We start from the raw sequence: 27644 nt of genomic DNA on the forward strand, positions 1-27644 counted from the left end.
TAGATTATTTCGATTTACTTCGAACTTCTTCGAACACTGTTCGATGAAAAGTTCGCTAATATTAAATTTCAATTGCATATTATTCTAAAGGACAAGTCCATCCCTTTAGAATGGTCTTTATTTGAAAGAAATCGGCATAATAGTTATTGAAGTTAAAGTACTTTAAATTCATTTAAATCAGAAAAAAATTATTTAGTCCAAAGTGTTTATTGAATTTTTTTTTGGTGCATTTGATTTATCTCACTGAGACGAACAAAATGATATATAATTTGTCAATTTGTCAATTTTTTTGTCGCCCTGTGTAATGAAAAGTAAAATAAATCTTGGCACTTTGTTTGTAACACTATATTTGATAACGGCTGTTGATTGGTCTAATTTGTATTTCATTTCACTTAAAATAAAAAAATATATTAAACAAATTCTTCGTTATACACGCATTTTAATTTTTTTATGTGTATTTTGCATGTACGTGGAAGTATAACAATAAATGAAAGCTATTTGAAATACTATTTGAAGAAAGTATATCATGAGCGGAAAATAAAACTACTTAGTCCTTTTTTCTGTACATTCTCGTCCTACTGTGGTTGTATTATTATCCCTATAATTTGATAATGTTGGTCTTTTATTCTCCTTTGTGGCGCAATTTTCTCGTCTCACAATAATCATCCGCCACCGCGTCCTCTATAATTTTTTCCACATCCTGTTGAGTTTTTGCGTGCCAAAGCATAAATTTGTATATATTCCACGACGTCTCCTAAGTGACATCATTAAAAACACAAAGAAAATCAGATGCCTGTGCACACAAAAGCAATCGACCTCCAATCTACCCACAAAGAATGTATCCCACTTTTTTCATTTCGCCATCTTTCCCCCAACGAAAGAAACGCGTTTTTCGTGATTAATCGCAGCGGAAAAGACAAAAGCTCGAGGAATTAGATCGGCCAAACAAAGAGCTTCCGACTCCACTTACAGTCATTGATAAATGCGTATCTGCCGGTGAAGAGGTCACTCGTCGAGACGTTCTTGTCGGTGTAGAAGGCGAGCGCGATGGCGCGGTATAAAGACACCCTTCTTCTGGGTCGAATCGGCCCACAGTACCGACCACCAAACGGAGAGTTGATCAGCTCGGCGGCGTCGGGTTGGACCACTTCGGAATATACATCCATGTACTCATGGACACAGCTGCACAAAAAAAACACAATCAAAATCCATCAAACTCAAGCCCAAGATTTGCCAAGAAAGCCATACAGCATGCACATGCAAAAAATCAATTTATCATAAAATTTAATCTGACGAAATTTGACAATATTTCATTCTATTATTAATTCACTTATTGCATGTGAGAAAATATTGGACGACCATTATGTTATATTTCATCGTAACTGATTACCTGTCAATAATCGTTGCGGCTATCTAAACAGATGATCGTGTCGTGATACCGCTAAAAATAAACTTTTTGCCACATATTTTTTCGTTACATCGGCGATCTATTTATAAAGTTGTTGATCAATTTGTTTCCTAAATAATAAAAGAAATAAACGAGGCCTGCTCCAATAATAAAACTGGTCATTAATTTCCTAGAGTGAGTAATTAATTCAAAACGTTTTTACACAAAACCAAAATAATTAACTCGAGAAATATACATATTAAAACCAAATAATTATATGTAATTACGAACATTATATAAGCTCATAGAATTCAAAAACTACATAAATAACTCTATAGCTCATGTTTTGTAGAAAACACCAAAGACAGAAATACAAAAAACAAAAGTGCAAACATGTACTCATCAAAAGCTACCTAAATATTTTAGAAAAAAATAAAGTGAATAAATAAATGTTAGTTATGAAAGAAGAGATAAAAATGTTTTGAACATGGTTAATGTAGGTACTAATCTATCTACAATAAAATAGTTTTGTAAAGCAATAATTGAATTGAAAGACCATAAAATTTGAGATTAAAAGTACTTATCGAATTAAGTTTATATTACAATACGATACTACCGTTCATGCACCACAATAAAATATTGAACATTGATTCAGTATGACACATGTAAACATCGTGCACAATACATACCAAATCCAATAAAAGAGTCATACGATACCAATTGAGAATTTAGGAAAATGAAAAATCTAATTAAAGCAACATAAAAGCTAAAAAGAAAAAAAATCCAGGTCTCATGCATTTTTTTCTTTTCAATTTACGATGCAAATTGAGTGAATTTAAAAGAGGTCACGTTTTATAATAAAATTTTATTATTTGTTTTAAGAAGGAATTTATGAAAAATAATGAAGTGGTGAGATGTGAAGAAGTTTCGTTTTACATTCAGGAATTTAGTTTGCAGTTTATTTGATACCTCTTTAATTATTTTATTATTCTGTAAATAAAAACTTGCAAGCAAAGCTGAATCTTTTCAATTTTTTTGTTGAAATTTGGAAATGCCAGTTTGTAGAATATTTACTCATTAAATGATATCGTAGTGTCGAACATAAATCTTTCGGTCTTCTCTTTGTTCATCCATAACCCAAGAAAAGGTCAACCCAGGGTCAGCTATAGTTCAAAGTTTAGTGTTTTCAATAAGAACTTTTGTGAAAAGTCGTTTCAAACTGTAACTTAATCACAACTTTGCCATCTGCCTGTCTTGTATTCCACCTACCTGTTTTACAAACGGCATTAAAAATTGCAAAAAAGCACATATATAGAGAGATAGATGTGTCGAGAAGAAAAAGCAATGCTATAGTGCAAACTAAGAAAAGCAAACATCGAACCAGTGAGTAGTTCAGGTGGTACTCACGCAGGGAGGTCTCCCACGGCAGCTCCACTGTGGCAGCGGCAACGGCAACGGCAACACAAGAACGATCAGTCAACGGCACGTGCCACGCCACTGGCAATCCGCACGTGCAACGCACTTCTACCACGCACTCTGCACGTAAACGGCTAACGGCAAGCTTTCGATGTACTCAATCTTTGTGATGCATTATACTGAGATTTAACAGACAAATTGCGCCAAATGCACCGGAAATGGCAACAAGGCGCCCTCGAGAATAAATCGAAGGAGATTTAATGCTCAACTGCAACGGTTTTAGATGACACATCGGGAAACAAGAATAGTCAAAGTCAAAAAATCCTAGAGAATTTTTAAACGCTTTCTTTATTCTTGGGTAGACAAATATCAAAAGTCTCCGAAAGTGGGGGGCGAGCTCGAGGAGAGGAAGGGGGCTAAAGGTGCCTTTTTTTGTTTTTTTGCTTATATCTCGGAAACTATTATTCCTAACGGTTTTTGCCTGCTTATCAAAATTAAAGCCTTTCCTACAAAAATGGTCCTTTGCATTTTGTTATAGGACTCACCATAAGTGAGTTATAAGGCTGACAAGAAAACATCATTTAAAAAAATGTGCTTTATCTGCATTTAAAACAGTATTAATCTTGTGATTCGAAAAAACTGAAAGCAAATTGAATTTATTGGGTGCAACACTTCATTATAGAGTCTGTAAAGTCTTCCGAGTCGTCCTCATATGCTGCAACTTCGTCTTCAACTTAAACATTGAAAACCGAATTACAGTCTTGTTCAGTACAATATTAATAAATAGATGAGTTAATATCGATGATTTGAATAAAGCTTACAGTAAATTGAATGTATTAGATCCAACAGTTTATTAGAGGGTGCCACGAGGGTCTATTAGGTCTTCCGAGTTATTCTTATATGCTGAACTAGCATTTGCCTGCGATTTTGTCCACGTGTATTTATGATATAAAATGGGAAAAAGCCCGTTCACAAAACCATTCCATAGGCTTACGTACTCTATAAAGCTAGATAATTACCTATGTTATGTATAGGATTCAGTTATAGTCGTCTCGTTCTTCGCATGGGCTATGTTTATGGATAAATATTAAATGTTGATTTTCATAAAGTGTCGTCTCAGTGTACTTCTACACTCTCAAAATTCGAAATTTCATGTTTCTAATTTTGTTTTTAAGCGTTTAAACTCTATTTTATTTAATTAAAATTTGAAAAGTGCACTTCTACACTCTCTAAGGATAATATTTTCTAAATTTAATGTTTTTATATACCTTTAAATGTGTACACCGTTTTATTCCCTTAAAAACTAATTTTCGAAAAATCTGATTTTAGTGCCCCTTTACACCTCTAAAGAATGTTATGTTTATATCTTTGTTTAAACATTTACACCCCATTTAACTCCCTTACAGATTGATTCTCTCTTTCATCCAAAATTTTATTTATATCTCCGTTTAAATGTTTACACCCGAGTCACCTTTCAGCCAGACCAGCTACACATACAGGGTGAATATAAATTATGGAACCCAGCGGTTTTATTTTTGATCATTTGCCTCCAGAAAATAATAATTAACATAAATTAAAGTAATATAAAAAATGTGATCGTATTTTCAGAACGAAATTTTGTTTTGTTGCAATTGCAAAATTGCAATTTATGTGAAAAATTTGTTTTGAAAAAATTAAATATAAAGCAGATTGTTGTAATCCTTAGAGTATAGCTTTTATGAGAAAAATGATTTTATAGTGGGTTGCCATTTAAAAAAATATTTTTTTTTGTAGAACTCAAAAACAAAAGGAAATTTCGAAAAATTTTATTCTTGTTAAATCATCACATTTTTATAGTACTTTATCACTCATCAATTAGTTTTTTCAAAAAATAAATAGTTTAAACAAAAAACGTTTGGTTCCAATGCTTTTTATTCACCTGGTATACATACTTACCATATACTAATGAAATGTGTTTCAAATGATTTTTAATGCAATTTTATGTAGCTCCAAACTTTTGAAGCCTACGGTTAGTCCTACGACAAAAATGAATAGGACCATTTTTGTAGGAAATTTTGATGCAGAAATAGACTTCTACAGAAAATTCTACATAAATTACATAAACGATGAGTTTGTATTTATAGACCCTCGTGACTCCCCCTTCCTTTAATGAAGTATTGGACCCAGTAAAATCAATTTACTGTCAGTTTTTTTTTAAAATTACAAGACTAATTCTGTTTTAAATGCAGATAAAGCACATTTTTTTAAATGATGTTTCTTTTCTGTCCTATAACTCGCTTACGGTTAGTCCTATAACAAAAATGCAAAGGACCATTTTTGTAGGAAATTTTGTAAGCTTTAATTTTTTTAAGAAGATAGGAGTGATAAAAAATATATATAAGCAAAAAAACAAAAAAAGACACCTTTAACCCCCTCCCCCTCCTCGAGCTCGCCCCATACCTTCGGGGACTTTTGATATATGTCTATCCAAGTATAAAAAAAGCGTTTAAAAAAATCCAACTCTCTAGGATTTTTTTCCACCGATTTGTCTAATTTGACTGGGCTAAAGCATAAAAACAATTTTTGCATCAAAAGCTTCTCGTTTCCCTTTCACTCAGACGTTTCTTAGTCTTGTAAACTCTTTAACATTTACAAACCGTCCTATATTACCGATTACCATGGCACAACCACAAATACAAATGCCTTGTGTTGCTACACCAACAACTACGATTAGAAGCCCAATAAGTTACAATTCAGTACAGCCTACAGCCTAGACCACTCCATAGGGCGGTGTTGGTGTTCACAATCATTACCTTAATGCTCTATTTTAAAGTTTCGTAAAAATAGAGCACGATTAGTACAATTGGATGGAAAGAAAAGGTTTTAAGTGTTGCTCCACCCAACTGTACTTTCAAATTACGACATTGTAAACCTCACAGTTTTGGGTGAGTTGGGGTTTACGTACTCAGGTGGTGCCCCTCTGAGGTTGAACGAAGTGAAAACGATTTCGACACGCTGGCCAAGACCAGCCAAGAAAGTGTAAATGCACTGGCGCGAGTGTCCTCGAAGATTGACGAACTCTGGTGCTTGGAAGGTGCCGTTCATAGGACCTCCTGGTCTGCTTACGAATGTCTGGTCACACTCTAGAACAATGAACGGATTGGTTAAATCAATAATCATTCAGGTAATAGGTAAAACAGCGAAATAATTCAGTACAACGTGATCAATACAAGACTTCCGGTTAAGCAATGGTCATTTTCTAATTTATTAACTGACAAAGTTAAGGAATGTACTTTCCGGCCATTAATCGGACCCCAGAGATAATATTTTCACACTAATGCACCTTAACTTTGGGCAAATTTCATTTGCATGATGAAGGAGATTATATCTGGGAGAATTATTGTAAGTTGCATTTAAGTGTTTTGGACCGATGCCATTGTAAACGATCAATGGCCATTCTGGACGCACGCCATGGGAATGTAACATTGTATGAAAAGTATAAAAGTCTCGTTCGTTATTATTCCGGTAGTTTGCTATACATAAATTTTTCTCACTAACGACTTTTATTGATATGATTTTGACACTTTCACATATGGGAATTTAAGAATAGAATAACGAGTTTAACTTTGATGGAAAAAAACATTTTTTTAAACTGCTTTCAACAAAATCAGATCGAAGTGATAGTTTGACCTTTCAAACGTACTTAATAAAAAAAAAATATATATTCATTCGTGGAAGAAGAAACGAGATGGTACATTTGTGAGACTTCGGGTGAAACTAATGAGACTTTTTGTTTTAATCTCAAAGCAACATTGACGAAATTTGTCACATTGTTTGATGATTACTATTAAAATTGTAGAAGTCGATCCATTTTCGTCCCAAAGTGGATGTTATATAGTTTAAACAGTCAGTAATATTAAAGTCGACTCCACAAATCGATAAATTTTATTTATTCAAGTTGGGACATGTTTCTGCACCCTTGCGCCATCATCAGCAGAAAATTGTTACACTTTAAAATAAAAATTTACAAGATTAAAAAATTGAAATGTTCACTGTTAAAAATTTTTCCTGATTATAACCAATGGAAAAATATACAGAAGGAATAGGATTTAAACATTATTCCTCTGTAAAAAAGTAAAAGGACGAGGTCAGTGAAGCTGAAGACTTTTTTTTTGGAGAACGTTCTGATGTGATGGCGCAAGGGTGCCGAAACATGTCCCAACTTGACCAAATAAAATTTATCGATTTGTGGAGTTGACTTTAATATTACTTACTGTTTAAAAAAAAAGATTATTATTAAGACTATTAAAAAAACTATTAAAATTACTATTCGCGGTAATTATTACTGCAAAATATTTACTGAAGTTCAATTATTCATATAATAATGCAAATGTTGAGTGCTCTGCATTTGTGGTGGGATTTAATTTGACAGAGTTATTTATTTATTTCATTAAAGTGCATTATACAGCAAATTATAAAATTACGCAACTGTGAGGCAAACAATTTTATCAGATATCGTATTACCAGATTTTCTATATTTTTTTCTCTTTTAAGAAAATAGTCAAAAACAGATGAGCTGTTAGAAATGTATTCAATATGTTCTTTGTGTCTAGAAAGCCGGAATTTATTGATTGATGTGAAACAAAGATATCGCAATTAAAAGTTTAATTAAAAAGGGCCATTTCTAGTAAGATTACATTTATATTAACTTATTAGAAGTAATATGTGATATTTTCAATCAGGCCAATTTTTTTCTAGTTTTTACACAATAAATATCCACACGTATAATTGTATTGCTACATCCATTATGTGTTTTAATAAAAAATAATACGTAACGTCTCTTGCATGTAATCGTACATAAAAGACTATTCAGAAACCCTATTCATCATTCCCGTAACAAACAGTTCCATTTGTCTTTGTCCTCGCTTTTTAATTGTAAAAAATGAAATTTTTATCTCTGGAATATGCTTCTAGTAGATGAAGAAAAGTTTTTCGTCCGCTTTAATACCGCTTATTCCTTGCATAATTTTACTAGGTGTGAATATCTCGAAACAAAAGATTTGCATGCAGACTTAAATTCATTTAAACTTTTAATACGTTTTAACAAGAAAACTTTTGCGTTTTATGTCATGTAAAATAAAATTGCTTTGTCGGAAATAAATGGCGATTTAAAGATGTTCCAAAACTTTCGACTTTAGATTCCCTTTCGAGGTATATTTAATTTTTTTCAGCTCGGCTTATTATCGCTTTGTAGTGTTGACTGCGGAAAGACTACCATGATGATAAAGCAATTTCAAAGCGACTGTTGTCGTTGCAAAATCGTTTTAATTATAGTGGTTCAACTCATTGAAATTCCGGGATGTAGCAAGAAGCAATATAGGAGTTTCATGTATACCCTGTCAGTGTTCAAGGGTGTAATCGGGTCACGTGTTGGAGGGGTGACTGATATTTTAAATATAGAACAGAAATGATCGGGTTTTAAGGCGACAGACGAGCGAATTACTTTCGCAACCAAACACCAGAGGGCCACTTGAGCGCTTGTACTTTAAAGCTTCCGCGTTGCGAGCTATTCGATATATTTAAGTAATTTTCAGGATGAAGAGCATTCCTCTTGAATGTGCTGATGTAGAGCAGAAATGCGTTTACCCAGACAATTTCCTCAAGATGGCGATCTTTAACGCCTCGAATACCTATGGCAACTGTGTATACTGTCTGCAGATATTTCCTCAAATCTCACATTTCTTAACAATCGTCTTCGCTTCTTATTTATTACTCTTCACAAGTTTTGTTTTGTTTATAGCCGTTTTCAACTGAATATTACAAAATAAATGTTCAAAAAGTTTAAAATGTTCTTTAAATTTATCGACGGAAACAGGTCACTTTTTTCCAGATTAATTCTAAACGTACTTTTAATTAGTTATTTGCCGTTTCAAGTAACGAGCTTTTGTGAAAAATATGAGCGCTTTTCATTCAGTAGTTTTAACTTTCCAGCAACCATTTTATAGATACGTTGAGTATTATTTCATCGCTTTTGTGTTATTATGTTTATTTCAGTGAAATAACAAGCTTAGAATTGCTGGTAGTTAATGTAATAAGTAGGGTGCAAATAATAGTTATATAATAGGGTAATGTCAGAAATAGTTATAATTTATCGTTGTAATGTTCAGGAAGATAGTGGGTAGGTCGGCTTTGGTGAAAGACAATTGTCGCATTAAAATACAATTATTTTTATTATATTTTTTGACATTTTTATATCTATTTAATGATACTGATGATCTTGTATATGTTTTTTTACAATTATTTAGTAAAGGGACAAAAATTTTGCCAATAAAAGCCACAAATAACATTAAACAGAGTGAGTTACAATTTAGGATACAGCTTCCTTGTTTCCTCTTTTAATAGCCTATAGCAACAAAATTTGGAAAATTATTTTTTCAACAGAAATAAATAGTGTCAAAGTGCAAACTTTAAACCCTCATAACTTCGAAATTTGTAAAGATAAAATTTTTTTAACATTTTTTCCATGTGCCTGGTATCTTGCCTTATATGGAATTTTTCTCTGGGGAGCGAGTTCTGGCGCACTCTGTATAAACAATATTTAAAATTTATAACAAATTGAGAAAAATCCAGCAACGCTTATAGCATATCAGATTTAGTTTTGTATAAAAAAACTCTTAATATTTGATGTTTAATTTATATTTACTTGTACATACTATTTTTTTAAGAATTCTAAATTTACTGTAATTATTTATAAATTTTTACCCGGCGCATCCACCATTTTTGTAGTTCCACTATTTTATAAAAATAATTCTAGATGACTTGAAAATTGTAAAAAAACACAAAATAACCTTAAATAAATAATGATTTGGAAGTAATAATAGTTATTTGCATGTATCAGTGACATTTACTTTTCTAATAGGCACCTAGAGTGCACCCCTGCTTTAAGTCGCCGTCAGCTGAGCAAATAACTAAAAGTTGAGACAATTTCCTTTGGTAAAATTCGATTGATCTACAGGATTGATTGGCACTTTGATTGGACAATTTTATGTCTTTTCAAAGCGTTCGTCTATTTGTCTCCATCTCGCTTTATCTCTCGTCGTTTTTGATACAGGCGTAGAGAAATGAGGATTATATATTTAGCAAATCCTGGCGTTGATTAATTTCATCTAATTTATCTTTAAAGATAACGAACTTTCCAACTGTATCAATTTAATACTTTTACAAATACTTTCAGACGCAGTCTCATCTAATTTCCCCCGAATTAATCGCGGTTTATTTATCAATACCACTGTCAAATCTCCCAAAAAACATATCTCACTTGGATCAATTAATTTGAACGCCCATGAAAAAGTTATCACGCGATTGTATCACTTAATTTAGTTACACGCACACCCGAAATAGAATTCCGGCGTTAATTTGGCAATCGATTGATTTTAATGAGATTTGATGGCAAAATGCAAGAGGCGTGTGTCAAATTTTTCATGCCAGTTTCCAAAGTCATAAGTTCGGAGGTGGCAGGACTTTGCTTGAAGTTGATTCACATGCTACCCCTAGGAAATTTCCAATGCAAACAACATCGCTTCGATATTGGAAAATCTAAGAGTGATTCAGACCCTTTCCGGGAGGCAACACCCGAAATCCCCGCACCTACACTGGCCTTATCTCTTTCTGGGCAAGTGGACACGGAATCATCGCACACTGATTTATAATTAATTACGGCAATTACCGGACCCATGGGACTCTGACACAAATTAATAACATTAGATAAAGTAAATTATTTTTTAAGCAAAGTTTTAAATTTAGTTGACCGGATATAAAAGATTTTAGAAACTATTTCAATACAAATTTTGCGCATGATGTAGGATAGATTAGATTAGAGTTAGAGTGTGGCTATTGTTCGGTGAAACAATTTCGGTTGGGACTCGCTCAAGTTAATTATTTTCATGAAATGGTTTCAGTCGATTTTGTTCAGTTGAATACTTTGCTGCGATTGTATCTCCCTTTTCATATTGCACACAATGGATTTTTAATATTATTAGAGCAGAATAAATTAATTGCGTTTGCCAGCTCAAACTAAATACCAGTCTATTAAAAAAACTTATAAAAAAATAATTAGGTTTTATTTTAGGATATGAAACCACACTGTGTATTAGTATTTGTGTAATAATTAATATATTTTCATTGATAAAACACATTTGTCTATTTTTAAAAACTAAATGAATTGACACGACAAAAGACCGACTGGTACCATACAAAATGGTTTTAATTCAAACCATTTTTTTAGAAATTCGTCAAATTCTCCTTTCGTGATTCATATTAATAAATCGATAATTTATTCTGATATGCGATTTTCGTGATGGCATTACATGTAATACAAGAATTAGGAATGTAAAAAATTATTTTTACCGTATTTTTATGATAACTAATAAGAATATATATTTGACATGTAAATGGTTAAATATCTACTTGAAAAATTCTAATCTTTTTCGTTTCAAAACATTCATGAAAACAAGCATTTGATATGAAACTTTGAAAGAAACCCTTTTATGGCACCGAAAACCCTAAAGAAAAACACTAAAAGACATCTGATGTCAAATTTCCAATTTATTCGTCAGAGGAATTGAATTCAGTATGACTTTCATATCCAGTTTGTTATTCATGTTATTTCTGAAACTACAATTTCACTAGACAGGTAAATAATAGTTAAATTAGATTGTATTTGATGATCACAAATTATTCACAAGGTATTAGACTGAACAGAACAAATCTTTTTAACCTCGCATTTCCACCCATTTTAAGTCATTGATTAGTTATATTTAACCACATTGTTCACCCTCGTTTGTTGCAGTAAAATTCTCAGTTTATTTTCTCAACTCCACTAATCATATTTTTGTTACATTTACAAAACCGTGTGTAATTCTCGTAACTATATATAGTTGTTATTAATTGTAACTGTTTCAAAACTTACATGAATGTTAAATTAATCGCACCATTTATCCAGGTTTATGCCACACTTTAAATAAGCCTATAATGATTATATTAATCTGGATCAAATGTAATAATGACCGTAACATTTGTAATAATGCTCGTAAAAGCTCTAATAAATTATATGTCGAACTGTTGAAATATATGGCCGATGTTTAGATTAATATGAACCTTGGAACATTCCTAATGTAAAAACCAATTTTTCATACAATGTAAACATCTCTGATAGAAATCGTTCAAATTTCAAATAACAAGTTTTTATGCAGTACAAGATAAATATTTTGTAAGTATAAATAAGAAATATGAGAAACATACTAGTAAAACGAACCATGCCTGCAAGAGTTAGTTAAATTAGTTTTACAACAAAATGTAAAATTATAAAACCGATTAATTACTTAAAATATGTTAATAAAAAAATAATAAAAAGCGCTCATTTTGCCGTGGTTTAGAGAAAAATTTATTTTTGAAGCCAAATTTGATACACTATTTTCCTTAAAATAAAATGTTACAGCACTCGACTTTTTGCGATTTACTGTACTGTATTTGAAAGGAGAAAAAACAATTAGTTTATGACCGTCCACTAAACTGAAACTAAATTGCTTTAATAAAAATATACGTTATCCTATGGGTAATAACATACAAAAACAGTCTATAGTTTATCTGTTACAACAACCTGTTGCCTTGCAATAAATTCAACAATGTTAGATACTAATACATTTCAATTTTGTTTTTAATACCTTTTTGTATAATATTTTTTAAGCGTTTATTCGGTCTTTGTACCAATTAATAGAAAACCTTGTGCACCCTACATTTACATTGGTTCCTCAGTAGTACCTATATGAAAGTGTATAAAAGGGCAGGCGTTGTTGATTTTACCTTTGACTAAGCTAATGGATGCCAATAACCTAACAGAAAGTTTAGCTTGTAATGTTTTCACAGTGTTCATCATTTGGTGAACATTTATCATCAGATAAAACTTGATAAATAATAATGCAAAGATTGAACGTTTATGAACATTTTATGATCAAGATGTTCCGTTTTTATTGTTGTTAAACAGGTGATAGAATATTCAATTTTAAGACAAAAGTTTCCTAAGAACATGTATCAAAAAATGTTACGTAAGCGATCTGCACCCCCTGATAAAATTACAAAAGTTGGTACAGCTGATTACTTTTAAACACCTGAACGAATTCAAAGATCAGTTGTCTAAATTTTTAATTACGAGTGTCTGAAACGGTGAAACAAATTTAATTTTTAATATTTTTTTCTCTTTATGGTCTGTAAGACAAATTGTAAACTGATTTTACTCAAAAACGGTAAGTTGTATCGAAAAAACGCAAGAGACCTCTCCCGCAGTTTAGAACGCTTTTGAGTAAAAATTTCGACATTTTATCTTTGAATTTGTTTGGATATATAAAGGTTATTAGTTGTACCAAATTTTGTAATTTTATCCACGGTGGTTTCTGAAATATTGGAAAAGATTCATTAAAAAATGCACCCCTTTCGATACATATTCATAGGAAACTTTTATCTTAAAATTAAATATTAAATTTGTAATAAAAACTGTATACAATTAATATTATAAAAGGAATATTAATTACATATTTTTTATTTAAAATTTCTAAAGAAAAGATTGGATGTTTGATAACTTTATTGCGACCCTACACACTTTTAGGAGAGTTTTTTCCCAATGTTAATAATACTGTAGCTCGTGAGAACGCAAATCCGATTTTAAATACAGAAAAAAATACTCATCGCTTTGCGGGGTGAAAGGGTTGGGAATATTACAATACCCCACTCATTTTTTGTTAGGTTGTTGTTTTCTTTACTGGTTGTATTTTTTACTTTTAGGCAATACAAAATAAGTAAAATCACTGTTTTCCCGGCGCATCCACCAAAAATATTTACAGAGTTAACAAATTTTAAATTTCAAAGAAATATTGTTATTTGGTCACAAAAACAACGTTTGTAATTTGCTGAATTTAATGTAACTTTAAATTGAATAACTGATGCATGTTTCGAGTAATGCAATCTGAAAATCTAGAAACTAAATGAATAAACACATGTTTTTTTTAATTATAAAGGTATTGAACTGTTGTAAAAAAATGACGATTTAAAACGTTAGTCACTTTTGAAAAATGTTATCTTTCACTTTTGTCATAATTTGAGAAACTTATTTACCATTTAATTCAGTTATAATGAATAAATATCTACATATTTACACGAAACTACTGATAATGACTTTCCACTTATCATTTCAGACAAAATTAGTTTATTTATATTTACCATTCCTTTTGCTTTTAGTTTATTAACATAAATTATATAATATAACATTTACCGAGACGGTATCAACACAAGGAAAATCGTAGGACAGTATTGTAAAATGACGGGGCTGAAAATAATTCTGCATGCGGATTCGGCATAAGGAAATTAGTTTTACGCAATATCTCGTTGATCTAATAAAAACAGAAAATGCTACTCAGTGTTCCATTTACCTTCACAAACATTACACTTACAAAAATAAAAACACAATCCACTAATAAATTAATTAAATTTTATTCAATAATTTAACTACAAAAACAGATATAAAATACTAAAAAATTGTAAAAACAACATCAAAGTTAATAATACAAAAATTTAAAGATCGAGACGAGCAATATGGCCGTCACCTCCAGCAGCACCCCTTTCAGAGGATGTAGCTCCCCTATCTGGCTTACGTAACATTTTTTGATACATGTTTATAGGAAACTTTTATCTTAAAATTGAATATTCTATCACTTGGTAAAATTTGTAACAATAAAAATGGAACACCCTGAATAATATAGTATGTACATCATTAGAAGATTAAAAAATTGTGTTTATGATTTCTTAAAATGTTGTGACAGAGTCACGTGATTTTGTGATGTTCATTCGAAGTGAAACTTTAACGTTTGAGTTAATAAACCAATTTTTGTAAAATCGATAGTGTGGCATCTAGGAATAATTGAATTGGAATCACATGGGACAAAGGTTGGTATAAAAATAATCGCTTATTGTGTCCTTGTCCACAAAAGAGGAATAAAAACACTCTGGAGATACTATAAAATAGTTTTATTTGTTGCTCGTCATTGAATACAAATATAAAATTTACAAACGACGAAAAATCTCCTTTGGTACATGGTCTACGGTGATAATTCCTCGAGGTACTCGTCTTCTATTGTCGATATTCTAGACGTCCTAAGAGGTAAGCCACTAGATCGGTTAACACAGATACGACGACGACATTAACATTTATACAAATACGTCTCTATATCACAACACCATCTCGACAGTGAGCATCACTAGTCCTAGTGAAAGACATCGCGCGAGGACGGGAAGACTCGGTGCTGGTCTCTTAGGACCTGGGGCCGCCGATGCTCTGGCCGACGACGATGATGATGACTATGAACACGGCGAGTAGCACGAGGATGCAGCAAATCGCGACGGCCACCATGTTGCGTGTTGGTTGGGCGCTCACTGGCGGCGGCGGAGTGCCACCGCCACGCCAGCTACCCGCGCGCCCTCGCAGGGATGAAATATTGATTCGACGGCCCTTGGCCGAACTTACAAGGGGCCGACGGTGACGACGCTGCCGGGACGATCAAAAATCCGAGCTAGGGCTTACGTTGGACAGCTGATTCGGCAATAAACCATCAAAATCAAATACCAACACTGCCGATGAGACAAGATAAAATACGACGTTACGCTACATAGGATAGAGCGGAAGTCAGGCCCAACGGGAGAAAAACAGGGCGCTTTGAGTTGATTTGAGCTGATTAAGTGAGGCTTTATGACATCTAGACTTCTTCTTTAGCATCGGCCTTCGAAATAAAGCCATAAAGTTATCAACCAGTTTTTATTAAATGTTGGACCTCAATTCAAAATTCAATAAGAAACTAATTCACATTTACCTAATAGTTCATTAAAAATAATAATCATTAGATAATAATAAAAAACACGTTTGTAATGATGCGTAATGTCAAATAAGTTAATTTACACCCACATCTAAAAATAACTTTGTTGGCTAAGAGTAGTTACATAGTTTAGCGTAAGATTTAAAAGTTGTAGAGGAAATTGTTGCTGAATAAAAGAAAAACAATTTACAAACACTTTTATAAAATTACTTTTGCAAATATAAGTGTAAATTAAGCTTTAATCAAGGATGGCAATGTGAGTTTCAATTTTTCGAATGGTGCTGAATTAAAATATTAGTTATTTTTTTCTACAAAATTTATGTTCATTGTTTTTAAATAAAGTTTTCTACTCTACAAAACTGACGCGTATTATTTAAATGATATTTTAGAAATTTGACGTTTAAGAGCATTATACAATGAGAAAATTTTAAATTTGTCAAAGTGTCATAGTTTTCAACGATCGCAACTGTACATTTCTAATTGCATAACTTTCCAGAAACTTGTGCTTCAATTTTCTGACCCAAATAATACACGAAAGTACACATATACTCGGATGTGATGTGCATATATATGCGTGTACTTTGATAATATAATCAAGAAATAGCTAATAGGAAACAATTTCAAGTTTAGATTGCAGATATTCCCATAAATGTCACAACAAATAATTAACTTTTATTATGATTGACGTTTGAAACTAAAATTTGAAAGTTAGTTGAAATTTATTTTTGCTGTCAATTTTCCGAAACAATAATAATAATAATATGTGTTTTTATTTAACTTCAACAAATTATTTTGATTTTTTGTAATTTTTTCTTTAGCTATCAAGATAAAATTTACAAAAACCGTTGCCTAAGGCTCCTTTTACATTTTTATGTCCGTCGAATGACAAATTGTCCAAAACCGTGTCCGCCAGTGTACGCATATGTTTGTTTCCAACTTTTTAAACAGTTTTTGAGTCAAAGACAGGTTAGAGTACTTTTATGGCTTGCACAGAAAAGTCAATTATTCAAAAAATTTTGGTTACAAAGTAATTTCTAATACTTATATTCAAAAAATGTCAAATTATAAATTTTTGATTACAGTAGATGTTATAATAATAAAAAATGCGTTTACTTAAATAATTTTATTAAATCAGTAAATGAATCTGTTAGACAAATGTGGGTTATTTTTATTTGATTAAACCACTACACCCATCTATCCTGTTTTTAATCGTTTTATAATCCAAAGTGTGTTTCATTTAATAACACGCATTTATCTGTCCGTAAAATTAATATATACATATAACAATTAATGGTTTTGCTTTAAATAGAGCTGTTTAAAAGCTTATAAATTATAATAAACATAAACGGCAACAACTATAAATATGAAAATATCCGCTTATTTGCCTGTTCTTTTTTAATATTGTTGAACTCTGTGTGTTGTTGCTACCTTAATAATTAAATCATTCTCCCCGTATATAAATATCAATATGTCCGCCTTCACTAAAAATAAAAAACATACTAACTAAAAATAATTAAATAATGATTCAATAAAAAACCTATAGATGAACACAATTGTGTAAAAAATTGTGTCAAAAAATTAACTAACCTAACAATAATTATCAAAATATAAATACTAATTTTTTACTAAAAACAAAAATAGAAATAATTATGATATAAAATAAAATTCTTTGAATATTTTTTTTTATAAAAGACAAATTAAATTTAAATGTAAAGTAAAAACAACAAATATCAAAATATAATGATAATAATGAAAAGTCATTTACTCATAGTTTTGCGTCTACTTTTTTTAGAAAATTATGTTATAAAATATGTCTAATCCAGTGTTAAAAATATAATCTTTATTCCTCTAACACTATCGTCACCAGAATTAAGGTCAAAATTAGGATAAATTGAGTCAGTAGTAACTGTGCAATTGTATGACATCTTTACCAAGATACATTAAAGATCTTGTTGCTTTCTAATATTCGATTAAAAAGGTGCGAGATATTTCCGTTAAGAGATTTACACGATCTAAGCTTATTACAAGCGTTCTATTCAACAGCCTCCGGGTTTACTTTGTCCCACCCCTTTTCTTGATATCATTAGACTTACAAAGCAGTGATCTGTTGTCTATATAGAGATACAGTCTTGCTTATCCAATATGTTTAGGTAAATCGTTTACATACACTATGACTATGAACAACAAGGGTCACGAAATATGTCCTTGCAGTTCATGAATATTAACTTTATCACATTGTTTTGAGTACACAAATCGAATTAATACCAAGAAAATTTCTTTCTTTCCCTTCCCTTGTCTTTGACGTTTTTCCAGAAGCAATCTCGGCCTATAAATCCTGAATCAAGTCTTGCAGATTGCATCGGGCAATTAGTTCAAAGCCGTCGACAATAGGGCGTCGTATGATTAGAACTATCTTGAACGAAATTTATGATGACAGTGGAAGAAGTGGCGTGCAATCTTCTCGAATTCAACGTATACAGGAGATGGCGTGACGGCGCTTTAACAAGTCTCTTAAGGTCGAAACCGACGTCCGCGATACGATATAAACTATAGTTACGCCAGTATCTGTTCTTGCAAATTCACGCTTGTAATCCTGCAAACCCAGTCGGGAAACGCGCTTTCGTAGCCGCAAAAGGAAATCTTGAGTGTAATTACTATCAGATGCGCACATAAACGGACTCTTGAGGAAGTGAAATGATGAACGGGTTAAAAGGCTGATGAAAGGAATACGCAGGATAAGGATAACCGAGAATAGACATCAGGATATGTCACACTGTAAGATCGTTTTAAAAACATTTCCAGTTTTTCATATTTTTTTTTTTACTTAAAATGTTAAACGTAATCTCAAGTACTATTGTAGCTACCCACTGGTAAGTATTATCCATGTAATTATTCTTATTTTGAAAAAAAAGACGTGTTGATATCTTTTCAGTGATTCAAACTACAAAATTTAAAAAAAAAACTGTATCGGCGCATCCATCATTTTCACTAAATTTTAAGCATTCGAAATATAAATTTAATTTCTAGTACAACAGATATAGTTACAATAATTACCATCAACTTCTTTTCTTTTGATAAAAATGACGTCTTTAACTAAAAATTTAGCTAAAATTGATTAAATATAATGCAAACTAACACACATATGCAGTTTTCCCGGCGCATACACCATTTTTACCATAAAACTTGAGTTGCAAGATTATCGTTTAAAGCAGTTGATAATAACTAATATTTTATTTAATATTAGTATTTTTTATGAAAATTATTAATTATAAAAACAAATAATATCTCATATAATTTTTAAATATTCATACAATAACTGAAAAAATGATGTTCTGTATCCCATAGTTAATTTACAGGAGTGTGCGTAATAAATATACAAGGTGTTCAAAAAATCGCGCACTTCCTTAACATTGGGCAGTCCCCCAGAGTACTGAAAAAATGTTTAAAAAATTCTGTCAACAATTTTAACATTTATTTTTTGACATTTGACACTTTTTAAAATCTATTTAATGATACTGATGATCCTCCAGAGTACTGAAAAAATATTTAAAATTCTATCAAAAATTTTAACATTTATTTTCGACATTTGACATTTTTTTAAGTCTATTTAATGATACTGATAATCTTGTACATGTTTTTTTTATAATTATTGACTAAAGGTACAAAAAATTTGTCAACAAAAGCCACAAATAACACTAAACAGAATTACAATTTAGGATACAGCTTCTTTGTTTCCTCTTCTAATTGCCTGTAGCAAAAAACTTGGAAAATTATTTTTCCAACAGAAATAAATAGAGTCATAGTGCAAAATTTAAACTCTCATAACTTCGGAATTTTTAGAGATAGATTTTTTTAACATTTTTCTTGTTGTCTAGGGCACCGCCCGATGACACAGTGTCACGGAAGTGCGCAATTTTGTGTAAACATCCTGTATATTATGATATTTATTTCACCATTAGTTATTTTTTACAATTATTAAAATATTTTGTGAATGTATTCTTACCACTGGTAACCTGAAGACATATAGCTTGGAGGCAGAGGATCGACAGAACAAGACTTCTCCCTGAGGTGTGCCGGTGTGCTGGGGCCATACTGTGTCCTGAAAAACGTCCACAAAACATTACATGTTGCCAACACTCATAATTTATCAATTAATTTATACCGAATTGGACAGAAGACAGTTTTTACAGCTATTAATTTCAATCAATAGGGTGCGCAACGTATTTCCGTATAATTTATGCATTAACATTTCAACCAACTGTGCAATCAAAACGTGAACAAACCACATTTTTAATACATTACGAAATTAAATTAAAAAGGACACAAAGACACGTCCTCGACGACGTGAATTATCACATCGACACCATCTGCAGCATCCGAAACAACATAAATATTGGACAATCGAGAGTTCAATTTCAACTCCAAAACAATATATAAACTAGATTTCTATTTGAAACAAAAGATCGTAAATTTTAAGTTTGGGGTGTACCTATTCAAGTGTTGCATGTCTTGTACGACTTGAAATAAATTAGATTTGTTTAGACAAACACTTAAAAATAAAATTGATTGCTCGAATACAAAATTTAAAAGTATAAAATGTGTAAAATTGCAAATAGAAAAATCAAATTATAATTTTAACACTCTTCCAAATTAATTAAGTTGAGATTGACATGAGTTGTTTAAAGATTTTTAATAATATATATGAAGATTGAAGGCATCAAACAGAGACAACAATTACGAGATGTATCACTATACATAATATATTATAGTTACAATTCCACTAATTTTAATACTTTTCCAGAATCTAAATTACATTAATTTTAACCGTTTCTGTTCTCTCTAATAGGCTGGTACATTAGATTTAGTAGTTGTTTAGTTAACAATTAGACAATGTCCGTGATATCTGACATTCATGTTGTCATCTAATTAATAGATTGAATAGTAATCATCTTCGTGACCACTAAACAAGTAAAGCTAATTCCTGTTAATAAGCCAATTCCAGTTCTACATAAATTTTAGAGTTTCGACCTAGTGGTTTACATGTGAAAATCACTTTCTTCAATTAGTCTAACTTAATATAAATTTTAATATTATTGATTTCAAACTAAAAAAATACATAAACGTTTTTCGTTAAAATAATGATTCTGTTGAATCGTATATTTACGTATTTTAAAGAATAGTTTAAAACAGTAAAATACAATTTTCAGCAAATCGACTTTATTCGTTTGAGTCTACAAACTCAACGAGAAGATCAAGATTTTACCAGTATTTGCCATTTATATAGTGTTACATTTTAGTTACTTTGATAGATTGTGTGTTTGCGTGTTGCTTATCCGCACTGATAACCGAGTAATTTACATAAATATCAAGCAAGCAGACAAGTTTTTATCTCAGAAATACTTGAAAGTTTAGTTTTAACTACTTTCAGGGTAGCTAGAGTAATGCAAATCATGGCCTTATTTCCTAAAATAGAATTATTTAAAATGTAATATTTTACCTTTTACCCTTGTGACTCTATTTAATGATTGTCAAAAAAATGCTCCTTTTAAAGTAATTAAGTAATGTCTCTTTACAATAGAGACAGATTCTCCTTTGATTTAAAGCGTTCAAAGTGAAACAGTTTTTGAAAAGTTAGAGCATTAATAAAATTAGTGCCATAAAATAAAATTACCGGCTCCATTTGAAAATGAGTGAAGGTACTTTCTTTTTAAATCCCAGGATTTATTTTGATAACTAAGTTTCAAAAGTTCGTAAAACAAAGAAAGCAAACTTTCCACTGAAATAAAACTGATAGCCAAGTTTTATCTAACAATTTTCTAACCTGCAAACTAATAGTGTTAGGGCAAAGAAACTTTGTCAATTACGAACATGAAACTTTTAACTCACAAGGAAAATAAAACTTTGGTGTAAATACTGTCAGCAAAGAGATACGAAGATGACGAAAATAAGATTGACAGTAGAAGTGATTTTAATTCGAGAAACGAAGAGTTTTCATTAAAGACTTAATGCAAGAAGACAAAGAAAATCGACAATACATTAATACAAGAAAATTGAAGAGACGTGCATTTACGTGTTTCTCGCCTAACAAAAATAATTGTATTACTCAAATCTAATGCAATGTCAGAATAATTTAGTGTTCCAAGAGATTTAATTGGGTCATTTATCATCTGACAACTCTTTAATCATTAGAAAAAAGAACATCCATATCAATAAAAATATTAATAAAGCCGCTTTATCGGGTGTCAACTAAGCAAGAAGCGAAATTTTTATGTTTACGATTTGCAGGTGGTGATGGGCGTAACCATCACAGATAAGAGAAAAAACCGTAAATCCGATCCTGCAAAACGTCCTTTAAAAGGACGTCTCCGACTCCTCGTAGATCAATAAGGTTTATCAAGTTTGGCGGAATCCCGAGAGGTGGTACTCTTGTATAACATACCTCGCGCCATCTCTTGATTCGTGCCACCACTTTTTGTTCGGACCACACCTCTTGGCGAAGATATCGCGGCTGTGTACACCCGAATCGTAAACATCGCACGCTTCGACGCGTTTACTTGGTTGCCTAACCATCAGGGAATTACAACCGATGAATAGCAAAAGTCATTAGCCCTGAATTTAAATTAATAACAAAAACACATTTTTCAACTTGTTTCAAATGTCCTCAAATTGAATAAAACAGAATTTTTGCGACAAAAGTACCCAAATAGAGAATTCAACAAATGGTGGATGCGCCGGGATAGTAACTTACGATACCAACCCAAAATCGTTCAAAGTAATATGTAAAAAAACACAGTAAATAGAGTGTTAATTTGATAATTACTTCTGCTGACCCTCTATTTCCCGGCGGCCGTCATATGCAATGTGACAAAAACTACTTACCGCATCAAATTTCAATTTTGAGTCAGAGCGGCTTGAAATTAACATGTTTTTGTATTGGCTGAATGAAAAATCAAATATGCCACACTTGGCAAAATTCAAAATTGATTCGTTGGTGATAAAGCAATTCATTCGGTAACAATTAATTTAAAATCACAAAAGACTCATCGACCGATTGATCGGTTTTAATAGAATGGAATTCACCATACTTCAAAATTAATTACTTAACAGGAAATTGTGGCAAAGTGCTGTTAGACTTGACAGTTAAATATATTCATTGATAAATAATTGGTTTTTAGGTGATAGAAAACTGATTGCAGATAAAACCAGCTGGTTTTATTAAATCAAGAGATTGTATCGTGTACGCCGTTAAAAAGTTTAAAGTGGCAATAAAAATTGGAGATAAAAAGTATGTACATAATAAAATTATAAGAGAAACGAAGTGTCTGTTACATTTTAACACTTTTTAAAGATTATGTTCAAGAAAATTATTACTTTTAATAGTAATCCATTTGTAAAATAAGCGCCAATAAACTACAAGTATAAATAAATATTTCACAGCTCGTATAATCTTTTTTATTTCACTTTTTTATCACATGTTAGAAGAAATTCAAGCGAAAAGACTGAATTAAAAGTTTCTCGTTTATAGCATACACTAGCAAATCGGATGGTCACTAAATTTTACAACCTTAATTAAAATAAATAAACTGCAACCAAATAATGATACCCCTTTCCGCTTTATGGACAGTAATGTAATTAAATTTTTTAGAACCCACTTAGAAGCTTTTTCAACTCGGCCCTCTTTATGACACATCTCAAGAAATGGCCCAAATTGAATACCTAGTATAATACATAATTAAAAGTTGGTCTAAAATATTAAAGTTTGATCATATTTTGCAGACATAAAATTCGTACAAATGTAAATGTTATTAAAAGTTTGTGTGTAGATTTGCTTTACTTCCTGCAGAACTAGTTAGTATAGTATTCCAAAGTTGGATTTAAAATTGAATAGAGTGCAGTTCTGCTCTATAATAAATAAAATAAGAAAGTGGTAACGCTGAAACCATCTTTCACGGTTGTTCTAGATTTGACATAATAAGTGTATTGTTGAAGGCTTTCCAAAATCCTTAATCTTTACCAGCGTGTAGAACATTTGACAGGTGACTATAGTTGTTAGGTTAAACAAAGCAGAAGAAGAGTTCTTTTTTCGGGTGAAACCAATTCGGATGCATCGGGGTGATGACCCACGATGGAAGCGGTGTTAATGTGGTAGTGTATCATTAGTAGGTCGCTCTCTTTGTCTGATAGTGGCGCCGGCGCCGCGACGCTCTACCACGCCCCATTTGGGCCATTCACCGCCAACTCTGATACGGTTACGGCCGGTAATGCACTTTATATGTAGTCGAGATCTGTTATCTCGGCCTTGGCTAATGATGCCTTTATGTTTTAAATTAGCGAAAGCTGTCGATCCATGTTCACTCTTCGAAAGATGTGACGAGCTTAACAAAAAGCGAGCGTTTTATTGCCGCAACAAATGTTTGTTGTTTATAGTTTGTTTTTCCGATACGTCTTGTTAGAAGGCGCCTTTTCCATCGCTGATTGCCAATGACGGCTGCAAGTTTTTATGTAAATATTTTCTTAAATGATTGCCAAGGAAAAACAGCCGACATGCAAATTTCAAGTGAAAGAAAAAGTCTGTTTAGATACAAATTTCATCCAGAAAAAATAAATAGCATCGAGTTTTACACACTAAAAAATTTCGGTAAATATTGCCAAAACAACCCCTGTTTTTACGCAACCTTTACCCAGAGTATATTTTACATAGTTGCTAGTTAAAAAATAAAGACAATCTACTTTAATAATATTTTGTTATATACAGGCTGTATTATAAAAAACGCCCCAAGCCATAATTTCATTATTTTAAAAACGTTACAATACTTTTTTTGCCCAAAGTTGAACAGTTTTTTTTTATCAATTGTTTGCTTGTCTTAGATACAATAAATAAAAATGTTCTATTCTTCCCACAGCCCACTTTATTTAGTATAATTTTCAAATTGCCTAAAATTAAAAGGTAGTCATAAATAATAGTAAGTGAGCTTTTTGAAAGACAATTTAATGAAGAATCCAAAAATAATAAAATATACAGGATGTTACATTACAAAAACTAAAATTATGTTACTTCCGGTGAAACAGGAAGCAAAATTGATTGAGCATCTATGCCAAACAATAGATGACAAGAAATTGTTCAATTTTGTTCCAAGAATTATTGTCATATCTTTAAAAATAATGGAGTTTATGGCTTAGGCAATAAAAATAATTTATTTTAAAGTTCAATAGTTTATTCAGAATCAACAATATAAGTCGATTTTTCCAGAGTTTTATTTTTTAGCAATTTGAATTGACCTACATACCTAAGCAATGACATGTCTAAAGTTCGTCTTGAATAGCTTTGAAAATCGTTTCGTTGGCAACACTGTTAAAGTTATTTTCCTGTCAACACAATAACTGTAAAATGTAATATTAGAAAAATAAGAAACTTTTCCAGTTGTACTTGAATGCACTCGCACAAAGCAGAATATAAAATACAGTTAAAAGAAAAAATTAAAAGTTATTTCCAATCATATTTGTTAGGAATTTATTTAAGTAGTTAAGATTCTTATCATTTTGTCAGGTTGAGTTGGCGAGATTAGCAAGTGTTCGCGTGATAATTAGTAGATAAGCATCAACTTTTGAAGAATCCGTCATTACGGATGAACATTTCTATTAAGGAACTAATTTACGATTTGAACCATTGCCAACACCTCAATATATTACCCCAAAAGTGAAGTTAAGAAAGACCCCTGTTAGATTTTCTCAATTCTAATTAAACTCGACTATCCAAGCAGTTTAAATATGAATTGATAAGAAACGGAAATTCTCGGATCTGGCGAAATTTCTTTCGACCTCCAGGAATGAAGAAAACGTGATTGCTAAGCACGCTCTAATAAAACATTTATGAAGTTTGCGGAACCGGCTGAAAAGTGTTTTTAACAGTGGAAAAATTGCCGCTTAAATATCACATGGGTGTATATTCTTTTACTTTATTATAAGCATCAATCTTTGCCCTGACGTTTTAATTTTGTCCCTTTATCATAAGGGAAATTACTTTCAAACATTGAAACGATATTTTTTAATGAAACAGCCGTTAAAAGAAAAACGATCGCAACGACACCAAACTTAATTATTTTTGTATAAATTCATCGGAAGCTTCCCCTTTTGTCGCAGGATTACAAAGCCAAACTTCCTGCTACAAGGCCAATACTGAAAAAACTTAATTAGCGAATCTCAACCCTAAACTAGCAATTTGTTGGCAAGCAGCGGTAAAGCAACAACGATGCCAATATGATTCCGCTTATTTTCCAAATTACAACAGCTTTTAAATTCACACTACACCGAGCACACTAATTTTATACGTAACTAGAAAAGTTGGCTACTAATAACTAATTAAGGTTAAAAACGCAATATTGGTGTTTTAGTAACAACCTTCAAACTTGACTTTAGTCTGTAATAATGATGTTTGTGCTGTTTTTGCTCAAGTTGCACAACCAGCCTAGACTAGCTAAACATTCGTTAGTTAATTTGCTAATTCCGTTTGTATTTGTATGCAGGCACTCCCGTGTCGTGTTTTTTGCACGATAAACCAAGCACGAGTGCTTTTAGCCGTGTAATTTTTCTCGCAAATGATCGGTTTTCCTGCTCCTAAAACCGTATTAATGACCGTAATAAAACATTCATCGCTTATTTGGTTCAGTGTCAAGAAAGCTGTAGCCGGAAGCTCGCTTTTATCAGAGATTTGCGCGCGAATGTTGACCGAACTCGTGTAACAAATAAAGCTATGAATACAATTATGGGGTTAATTAATTTCGGGCGAGCACGCAGGTAGACCGTTATTCAAAAAGCCTGCATTAATACCCTGCACCGTTTAAAAAGCACGTCGCAGGACGTCGCAGCCAGAAGCACAAAGAGCGGGATTATAGGGATACCTCTTATTTACAAGTGATCCCAACATCCTCCTCTTCTAGCAAATCGAAGTGATAAATTCAATTACCGAATTCCCGGGCACGCTTCTTGATTTTTAATCAAAGCAACTTGTCGTTGATTCTATTAAATTTAAAGTATTTTTAAAAGAGGCTGCGTTCCGCTGATTGAATCTTCGAGGTTTGAAATGGGGAATTTCAAAGGAAAATGCATATTTTTGGAAGCACTTTAAATAATGGTATGGCTTGACAGTGTCTTCGGCGGGAATATTTACGAGAAAAGACAACAGAAAAGAACTTGAAAAACGCACCAGCTACAATGCAGATACTCGCTATTTGTCTAGACAATAAAAAAGATGTAACAGCCAAGTTGGAATAAAAAGAACGAATAATAAAGTTGTTTGGGTTAGAGATCGACGTTTCAAGGTAACTCCAGAGCTCTAATACAGATTATCTTCTAACCAATAAAAAGAAACTCGTCGTACTTTTACACATACAATAGAATACTTTGCAAACTAACAAAGAGCCGTTACATTATTGATCACCAGTTAAAACTGATCATTATTAAAATAGTGTCATCGACAAATTCCAGTTTTATAACCTCGCAGTTCATAAGCAACTTTAACACAAAAGATAAAATTATTTTTATTTGGAATTTTATGCGAGAAAAAGTGTGCGTTTTATTAGATTAGTATTTAAGTGCTCGTTATATTTATTCGTACAGTTCAAATTCTATTGCAACATATAACTAGTGGCAATTTTATAACCAATGAAAAATACTCACAAAATAGCGTTATTTAAAAAAATAATTGTATTGTTCGACACTGTCCAAATTTACGGTTTTTCTGTGTATAGAAATGTTGGCAACTGTTTAAGATTTTTCAATACGAAACGTCAGATTATTTTTAACAGATTTATAGCAATTTTAATCCTTGTTGAGTCTAATTCAAAGGATAAAATGTTGTATTCAACTCGTCTTCGTGTAAAAAAATTATTACAAAAAAATATGTGAAAATTGTCAAAAAATATGACTCATATGTTGCTATTGACGAC

The 27644-nt window shown here is 31.7% G+C and overlaps 1 protein-coding gene across 5 annotated transcripts in view; it reads right to left on the bottom strand.

Moving 5' to 3' along the window:
• The window catches only part of LOC123006935 (tolloid-like protein 2), a 61205-nt gene that overhangs the window by 16570 nt on the left and 16991 nt on the right, over nt 1–27644 (bottom strand). For 4 of the 5 annotated variants that reach the window (XM_044401879.1, XM_044401883.1, XM_044401881.1 and 1 more), the window contains exons 3-6: nt 19703–19798; nt 5748–5925; nt 2795–2821; nt 971–1182 (exon numbers count right to left, since the gene is read on the bottom strand). In XM_044401879.1, coding sequence (XP_044257814.1) covers nt 971–1182; nt 2795–2821; nt 5748–5925; nt 19703–19790 — 505 coding nt within the window. In that variant the 5' untranslated portion in view covers nt 19791–19798. The remainder of the gene's footprint in view (nt 1–970; nt 1183–2794; nt 2822–5747; nt 5926–19702; nt 19799–27644) is intronic. The other variant, XM_044401880.1, reaches the window with a different exon arrangement.

This window comes from Tribolium madens, unplaced genomic scaffold, assembly GCF_015345945.1.
Source record: "Tribolium madens isolate multiple individuals breed KSU strain unplaced genomic scaffold, Tmad_KSU_1.1 Scaffold_3;HRSCAF=73;Tcas5.2_LG2, whole genome shotgun sequence".
In the NCBI taxonomy this organism is placed as follows: domain Eukaryota; kingdom Metazoa; phylum Arthropoda; class Insecta; order Coleoptera; family Tenebrionidae; genus Tribolium; species Tribolium madens.